Here is a 9235-nt window from a genome sequence, read left to right as displayed (position 1 = left end):
TTTACGTCCCATCCGAAGGACGAAGCAATGGTTAAGTGTCTTGCTCAAGGACACAGTGTCACGGCTGGGGATTCGAACCCACACTCTGCTGATCAGAAACACCAGAGTTTGAATTCGGTGCTCTTAACCGCTCGGCCACGACACTTCCACGAATATGTGAGATTTAAATATTTACACTTGAAGACATTAACTTATGGGTAGGACCTATACATGATTGAATGATGGGCCTGGAAAAACCGGTTGGTTTGTCTCAATATTTCGACAACTGAACTCTCGTCGTTGTCACTGTCTCATATAACGACTACTTTAAAGCACACTACATTGAATAAACCAACCGGCTCTCAAAGAGACATCACCTCATGTTTTCAAGGAGAGACAATTACAATGGTGTATCAGGCAAGACTAAATGTATTTATTAGTAATAATTAATTGATGTAAAAGTATGAGTATGGTGTTCATGTTTTAAGATACTTTCTCAGCACCGCAAGCTAACAAATAAATTACATATGCACAAAGAGCCATGTTACACTCAATTTCTCTAAAACGAGTATGTGTGAAAAATTGCAACCAGATCCTTCACAATGAAAGTTCAAAGTGAACCCTAACCAATTCAGAACCTTCAAAATTAATCCTAACTTGACCGTGAGCCCCAAAATCAACTAACCAGCCCCGACCCTTCAAAATAAGTAACCCTAACTAACCCCGACCCTCCACAATTGACCGTGAACCCCGAACCAACTCACCAGCCCTGACCCTTATAAAGCCCAACCAACCCCAAACTTGCTAAACATTACCCCTACACCCCGACCCTACAACATTAATTGACTGAATTCTTTGTAAGCATTATCATGAAAGGAATAATGTTTCTGAAGTAACATTTTTTTTGACTCGGCAAAATAAACTCAACATGGGGCAAACCTAGGGTGGGACCGACTCGACATGGGGCAAACCTATGATGGGACCGACTCGACATGGGGCAAACCTAGGGTGGGACCGACTCGACATGGGGCAAACCAACCGGCTCTCAAAGAGCCATCACCTCATGTTTTCAAGAAGAGACAATAACATGGTGTATCAGGCAAGAGTAAATGTATTTCATACTAATAATCAATTTATGGTACAGTACGAGTATAAGTATTATATGTTCATGTTTAAGATACTTTCTCAGCACTGCAAGCTAATGAATAAATTACTTATATGCACAAAGAGCCATGTTACACTAAATTTCTCTAAAACGACTTGTGTGCAAACTTGCTACCAGACCCTTCACAGTTAACCATAACGAAACCTGAAAGTTCAAAGTTAAAGCCATTATACACTTTCGGAACAGAAAACCCCCAAAAAGTTCACAGATTTACAAATAACTTACCGGGTTTAAAGAAGGTAATGGTAAAAGACTTCTCTTGAAATATTATGACATGAAATGCTTTACTTTTTGAGAAAAAAATTTAAATCGAGAATTACGGATTTATAGTAAACACATGTCATGACACGGCGAAACGTGCGAAAACAAGAGTGGGTTTTTCCGTTATTTTCTCCCGACTCCGATGACCGATTGAGCCAAAATTTTCACAGGTTTGTTATTTTATATTTAAGTTGTGATACACGAAGTGTGGGCCTTTGGACAAAACTGTTTAACCGAAAGTGTCCAATGGCTTTAACCCTAACCAATTCAGAACCTTCAAAATTATCCCTAACCATTTTCAAAAAATTGTAAGTCTAACCCCAACCAACCCAAACCCGCCACAATTTACCGTGACCAACCCCGAACCAACTAAATAATTAGCCCTAACCAACCCAAACCCGCCACAATTTACCTTGACCAACCCCGAACCAACTAAATAATTAGCCCTAACCAACCCAAACCCGCCACAATTTACCTTGACCAACCCCGAACCAACTAAATAATTAGCCCTAACCAACCCAAACCCGCCACAATTTACCCTGACCAACCCCGAACCAACTAAATAATTAGCCCTAACCAACCCAAACCCGCCACAATTTACCTTGACCAACCCCGAACCAACTAAATAATTAGCCCTAACCAACCCAAACCCGCCACAATTTACTTTGACCAACCCCGAACCAACTAAATAATTAGCCCTAACCAACCCAAACCCGCCACAATTTACCTTGACCAACCCCGAACCAACTAAATAATTAGCCCTAACCAACCCAAACCCGCCACAATTTACCTTGACCAACCCCGAACCAACTAAATAATTAGCCCTAACCAACCCAAACCCGCCACAATTTACCTTGACCAACCCCGAACCAACTAAATAATTAGCCCTAACCAACCCAAACCCGCCACAATTTACCTTGACCAACCCCGAACCAACTAAATAATTAACCCTAACCAACCCCAAACATGCTCAAACCACCCCCACACCCCGACCCTTCGAAATTAACCCTAACCTACGCCGACTCTCCAACATTAACTGACTGACTCTAAGTAAGCATCGTTATGAAAGGAATAATGTTTCTGAAGAATCATTTTGTGATTCAACAAAAATAGACTCAACCTGTTATGGGCAAACCTGATGGGACCGACTCAACCAGAAAGACTCTGCTAGGGTCGAAACATGAGCCCATGTACTATCTTTTGTATATTAATCTCTTGAATTTCAAAAATCTCTCTTCTTTTTTAGCAAAATGCCGTATTTTTGGGGAAATTTCTGGAAAATATAACACATGCATCCCCATGTACTCCATACAAACCAGATTTATTTCCTTATATACACAATGAAGATAATTGAATACGATGAAACCACAAATCCAAACACGTCATTGGTTAATTTGCATATTCATATTTTTCTTGACTTTTTATTGATTGCATTGTTAAGATGGGAGAGCTCGTGTGCCAGTTTCTTTTGTGTTGGTTTTGATCGTTTTATAATTCCATTCTCGTGAAGGTTATACTTTTTGCTTGGTGTCTATTTTTGTTTAAACTGGAAGTAGTGTTGTCAGGAGTTGATGTTGTGTAGATGGCGAGCAAACTGCTGGGTGTTGTTGGTATATTTATAATGGCAAACTACGCTGCCGGCAATGGGCAGTGTGTGGCCTCCATCAGAGGGGCACCGCGATGCCCTCCAACTTGGAGCCAGTGGCGAGACAAAATGCTACAAGGTGCATGGTGCTGACGTTACATGGAAAGAGGGCAAGCAGCAGTGTATTGAGTTGGGTGGGGTGATGGCTGTCACTCAATCTGAAGAAGAGATACAACACCTTCTCAACATGTGCAGCTGCGCAAGGTACTGGATTGGTTGCAACGACATTCAAACTGAAGGTGTGTACATTTAAAGAAACTTATAATTCGTTTTATTTTACAACAAATCGCCAACACCAGGGTGAGGGCAACGGAAAATGGGAAACGTCTCAAAATAAGAGAAACATGACGCCATACAAATGTTGATGATTGTTTATCGTCATCTCCATGAAATTTCTCTTTTTTGGATCGTCCCCTGTTTCTTCATTGTTTTTTTCATGCCAATCATGCAAATGTGCTTTTGATGGATTACAGAAACAGAAATTGGAGTCCAGATATTATATTTTCCGAGGGATACGGCGATGTTTTTTAGAGACTCTCGAAATGATTTCAAGTTGTCAAAACGGTCCTCGAAGCGTTTGCACGAAGGGTCCATGAAAACTAAAAATAAAAATGATAAATTGCAAAAGCTAAAACAAAATTATAGACAAAATCATTTCGCTAGAAATCATTTCGACAGCTCAGAATGTTTGATTTTTGACGGTGAAAATGAAATATCGCGAGAGCTCGACATAAATTGCAACAAAAGCTCGAGAAAAAATTGTGGTATTCGCTCTCGATTAATGGTTTATTTCGAGCACACACAAAAAATCATTCTAAACACCGAACTAATTGATTGTTTTCATCTCCGTTTCAATGCTCTTTAATTACACACAATGAAGCTGTAATGAATGAAAATGTAAATAATTATTATATATGCCTAATGAGGCTTGTTTTCTGATTGACTTTGGTTCAGGTACCTGGGTGTGTTTGGGTGAAGGTGATATTGGCGTAGATGACAACAGATGGTATAATGTGCAGCCAGATAACCAAGACGGTAACCAAGATTGCGCCGAAGTCTTTGATTATTCAGCAGGCAGCTCTTCAGCAGGCTGGCATGATAGGGAATGTAATCTCCCTCGCAAGGTAATCTGCCAGCGCCCAACAGTATCCTCGGCAATGCTGCACATGTAAAGAGTGGCTCAACATTCTGCGCAGACTACTTTTGTTGAAGATTAAAGAAAATGTATGGAATCATCCTCTTGATATTTCAAGCAAATTATTTGAAGTTCAGTTTCTCTCAAAAAATAATATTCCACATTCAATTCTGAAAGTGGAGCAATTGGCCGTTTTGCTATAAAGTTCACTGTGCAGTAAGCCTACAAAAGTTAGATTATGGTTTTAATGATTGTGTTAAAAAAAAATAACCTTATTGTTAATAAATTCACAATACCATGCATCGGCAAAAAATGATATGACGTCATTGTTTCAACAAAAAGGCAGTTTTTAGTTTGGAACAAGGTCCTTGTGTTTTCCTTTTCTTGAATCGGAAACTTATTCATTTCAAAATATAAAAGTTTGTTTTGGGAAGCTCAATTCTTGTCTAGTACGTTTTCGGGAAACTCTTGTCTCTAACTGCCATCTTACATGAAACTTATTGTTTTAAAGGCACTGGACACTATTGGTAATTACTCAAAATAATTGTTAGCACAAAAACTTACTTGGTAACATGCAATGGAGAGCTGTTGATAGTATAAAACATTGTGAGAAATGGCTCCCTCTGAATTTACGTAATATTTGAGAAAGAAGTAATTTTCCACTATATTTGAATTTGATTTCGAGACCTCAGAATTAGATTTTGAGGTCCCGAAATCAAGCATCTGAAAGCACAAAACTTCGTGTGACAAGGGTATTTTTTCTTCCATTATTATCTCGCAACTTCGACGACCAATTGAATTCAAATTTTGACAGGTTTTTTATTTTGTGCATATGTTGAGATACACCAAGTTAGAAGACTGATCTTTGACAATTAATACCAAAGGTGTCCAGTGTCTTTAAAGGAATTTTATCACGTCCTAAAAATATAGAAATAAATCTCAAAGATGTAACATGCATTCCATGTGTGCCGTCCACTGAAAAACTCGGCTTTGCTTGATAAGATCTGTGAGCTTTTAATTTACGATTGTTTTTATTACTGTTTCAAATAATGAAGTATATTGTTGGTTTCAAAAGGGGCTGCTATTTTTACAAAAGGTGATTTCTTTGGTTTGTTCAATGGTGACGTTGTCTAATTTATTCAGAGTAGTGGGTTATTGGATGGATTGGTATTGCCCCCGCGTGGGTATCTGTTTTGCGAATCGGTTAAAAGCTTAATAGGGCAGCCGTAATGGTACATTATTTTTACCGGGTTATTTGCAAGTTTTAGTTTAAACATTTTTGTGGCGATATATGCGTAGCGGCATTGCAACTAACATTAGAAGTTAGTATATAAAACTTTATTTTCGCAATATTTTTTAAACAAAAAATATTAATTAAGTTGAAAACCCAAACCTGGAATATTTTATAATACAAGGCAAAATCTACTAATTTCTCGCAAACAATAGTGCAACTCAAAGAATTGCCTCTGTGGCCCAGCACTATGTTGGTCCTAACAACTAATAACACACACATTGTTGGCGGCATTGTCTAGGCAGATATCACTGAAATCATATCATCTCAGTTGCGTTTTAGAGGGTTTTAAACTTACTGAATGTCGCTATTGACCAACCAACTGCGCGAATTCTTGGAATTGCCCAATGATAATGTTTGGTCGTACGATTTCGCTTTGTAATTATACTGCCTTTGATTTATATATGAACTATAAACTATTCAAAATATGTAAGTTTAGATAATCTACAAACATTGTATATAATTATGTGAACAGGGTTGAATATATATATATATATAGTCAGTTTCCCATGTGGTTAATTATTTGATATCTGATATAAAAAGTCGCATCCCCTTAAGGTGATCCCCTGTCTGCCGCTTCCCAGGTTGTATCGTTACCCGGGTGTGATCCCTGGCTACACGGCAGTTTGCGGTTTAATGGCTTCTGACAGGCACCCCCCGAACAAAGATATTGACAAAATTGGGAGACCACCAACATAGGGCTAGATAGCTCAGTTGGTAGAGCGCCGGCACGTTAAACCGGAGGTCGTTGGTTCAATTCCCGCTCTAGTCAATTTTTCTTTGTTCAATCCTAAATCATTTAAAAATGTACCCAGTCAGTTTCCCATGTGGTTTATTATTTGATATCTGATGATATAAAACGTCGCATCCCCTTAAGGTGATCCCCTGTCTGCCCCTTCCCAGGTTGTATATATATATATATATCAAATAATATACCACAAGGGAAACTGAGTGGTGGCTTTTTCACTCTTTTAGAGGGGTTTCTCTCCATGGACAGGGTGAAAAATCACTCAAAAAGATGCAAAATTCAATCTAAAAGAGTGGAAGACCACTCGGAAAGGAGTTGTCCCTCAAATGGCTCTTCAAAGAGTGCCTTTTTACTCTTTTGCATTCACAGAGTGTGTTGCTCCCATTCCGTATCACATTAAGAGATTTATTTTCTTCATGTAGGCGCCTGCTTTGACCTTGACGACTCAGACTATTTCAGTTGCCCTGAAATTCTAAAAAATATTCTAATCACTTTAAAACCAATCTACAAAAACGTTAGGGCTATGTCTATGTCTATGCACGCACAAGTTATTTATTAATGACTAATTCACGAAGAAATGTTGTCTAAAATTTGTAACCATATGGCAATCCAAAATGGGTATGTTTAAAAACCCAGTCTGTTACAACCGCACATCAACAATACTTGTTTTAAGACACTGGACACTATTGGTAATATTGTCAAAGAACAGTCTTCTGACTTGGTGTATCTCAACATATGCATAACATAACAAACCTGTGAATTGTTCGTCGAAGTTGCGAGATAATAAAAGAAAAAAAAACACCCTTGTCACACGAAGTTGTGTGCGTTTAGATGGTTGATTTCGATACCTCAAATTCTAAATCTGAGGTCTCGAAATCAAATTCGTGGAAAATTACTTCTTTCTCGAAAACTATGTCACTTCGGAGGGAGCCGTTTCTCATAATGTTTTATACCACCAACCTCTCCCTAGTACTCATCACAAAGTAATGTTTATTGCTACTAATTATTTTGAGTAATTACCAACAGTGTCCACGCCTTATAGTTATGATAGTTATAATAGTAATGATACACTGCGCATTTTCCATACTAAAAATTACCAAATGCGCCTTACAATAAAAATGACTACGATGGACTAAAACAACGACATAGTTACAATCTTGCTATTCATTTTTTTGTTAATCTTTAAACTCAAAACCCACGCCCTCTTAACCTAACATTTAGTTTGTTCATCCACCATATTTTTAACCATTGTATCATTTCTTAAAATTATAGCACTTCATTTCTGAACGAAAGGTACCTCACAATTGTTATAAAAAGACCAAGTTGCATCTCCATCTCCTTCAAGAAGGACGGTCAACGAACCGGTGGTGGAAATTGCTGGGTACGCGAAGCTGAACTGAGACCCCGGGTTTCCCTTTTCACCTACGGTGATTTCAGTATTGCTGATGGCGAGAACTACTCGAGTTGCCACTAAACTGATATAGCTTCGAAAACTATTTTCCACTCCATCAATTTCTTCTTCGATTACTGACTGTGAGGATGTGAGCTCTGTGACAAAGAAACCACAACAAATACGTTCAGAAAATATTGGTTTGGTTCTAGTACACTCAAACGCAACGCAATAAAAACATGGAATTTAAAGTGCCATTCATGCCGCAATTATCAATACAATGAACTTACAAACATTGTCAAGGATAAAATATAATAATATTATTTTGTTCGTTAATTATTAAGCTTATGTTGAGATACACCAAGTGACAATACTGGTCCATGACAATTACCAAAGGTGTCCAGTGCCCTTTAAGCCCTCGGTCTGAATTCGTACAGACATGTCCCCCAAATAGAACAAACTAAATATTAAACCCTTCATACTATTATTATTATATTATAATTCATACTTACCGACTTCAAAAAAACGTCCGCTCACCGAAAATTTGAGTGCAACCTCATTATTAGAGACAACGTCGAATTCAAAGTGCGCGGGAATCATCACCTCTTTCTTAAACCTAATGTTGTCATTAGTAGTGTATACTTGGCAAGGAAGTGCTGAAAAGATATTAAAGGAACATTACATAACTGGTAAGTAAAAGCTCGCCTATAAGATCACAGACTTACCTGTAATGCCATTTGATGAGAAATAAATAAAACTAACTTCCCATTTTGAATTTTATCGGTCAGTGAGCGTTTTATTATTTTGATTTTGAATCGATGCCAAAACATTTGTAATCGGTTGACAATCTTTCCTCGTGACCCAGAATGGCCAATCGATCTCAAACGTCTACAGGGTTATCTTTATTACACAAAGTGCTCACACTGCCAGCAACTGCTTTGTAAGCAAAACCAATTATGCAATGTTCCTTTAAGTTTTCAAGAACACATTATGATTTTTATTTGCCTGTTTTATTTTGCAATAAATAAGCTTTTTTTTTGGGGGGGGGGAACCTATTAATTACCCCTCCAGAAAACAACATGTTAATAGGATACACATGCAATATCACGCCAAAATGTGCATTTAAAAGCTGACAATAATAACATCAAATTGGCCTACCTGACATTCCAACTAACAAGTCTTTCTCTTCATGAAACATTTCATCGAAGTAGAGGCAGCCACTAGATTCCATCAGCATGTCCTCGTTCCCAGAGTACACTGCTGAGTTGAGTTGGCACAGCTTGTCATCCACGCAGTAGTTGAAAGACTTGCATTCGTCACTCAGCAGGCAGTACACTGAACACAATGCATAAGAACGCGCCGTTGTGTTGCGGTAGGCGTGTCCAGCAAGGGATAGGCCAGACGCAGTGCCTTGGTAAAAACTATGGGAGTTACCCATGCGCATGTGGCACTGACGTGTCGCTGATTGACGTGGTTTATCACTGCAACCAATTGATGAAGTTGCCATCATGACAACCATAATTGATGACATGGTGAAGTAAAAAGACCAACTCATGACAGACATGATGCGCTCTGTCAATCAATCTGAAACGAATGACATATTAATCCTGTAATATTGATG

General features: G+C 38.3%; 2 protein-coding genes across 2 annotated transcripts; one reads left to right on the top strand and one right to left on the bottom strand.

Annotated features, from left to right (window-relative positions):
* The first annotated feature begins 3048 nt into the window (after nucleotides 1-3048).
* On the top strand, nucleotides 3049-4222 carry LOC117301705 (C-type lectin domain family 4 member M-like). Its single transcript, XM_033785730.1, has 2 exons — nucleotides 3049-3289; nucleotides 4005-4222. The coding sequence occupies exons 1-2, from the start codon at nucleotides 3049-3051 to the stop codon at nucleotides 4220-4222; spliced, it is 459 nt and encodes a 152-aa protein (XP_033641621.1).
* A 2940-nt stretch (nucleotides 4223-7162) lies between these two features.
* On the bottom strand, nucleotides 7163-8789 carry LOC117301249. The gene is made up of 3 exons (XM_033785119.1): nucleotides 8773-8789; nucleotides 8127-8270; nucleotides 7163-7772 (listed from the first exon to the last, which is right to left on the bottom strand). Exons 1-3 carry the CDS (start codon nucleotides 8777-8779, stop codon nucleotides 7501-7503), a joined length of 423 nt encoding a protein of 140 aa, XP_033641010.1. The 5' UTR covers nucleotides 8780-8789; the 3' UTR covers nucleotides 7163-7500.
* Nucleotides 8790-9235: the final 446 nt, after the last annotated feature.

The sequence above is a fragment of the Asterias rubens genome, chromosome 17, assembly GCF_902459465.1.
Source record: "Asterias rubens chromosome 17, eAstRub1.3, whole genome shotgun sequence".
In the NCBI taxonomy this organism is placed as follows: Eukaryota; Metazoa; Echinodermata; class Asteroidea; order Forcipulatida; family Asteriidae; genus Asterias; species Asterias rubens.
This window is presented reverse-complemented; position numbering and strand designations above follow the sequence as displayed.

Bases quoted from the DNA above. Each gene is read 5' to 3' on its own strand.
- LOC117301705 (XM_033785730.1), top strand. From the start codon at position 3,049: ATGGGCAGTGTGTGGCCTCCATCAGAGGGGCACCGCGATGCCCTCCAA. The intron at 3,290-4,004 runs GTGTGTACATTT...ACTTTGGTTCAG, and splicing joins CAACGACATTCAAACTGAAG to GTACCTGGGTGTGTTTGGGT.
- LOC117301249 (XM_033785119.1), bottom strand. The intron at 7,773-8,126 runs GTAAGTATGAAT...TCTTTGTCACAG, and splicing joins CGGACGTTTTTTTGAAGTCG to AGCTCACATCCTCACAGTCA.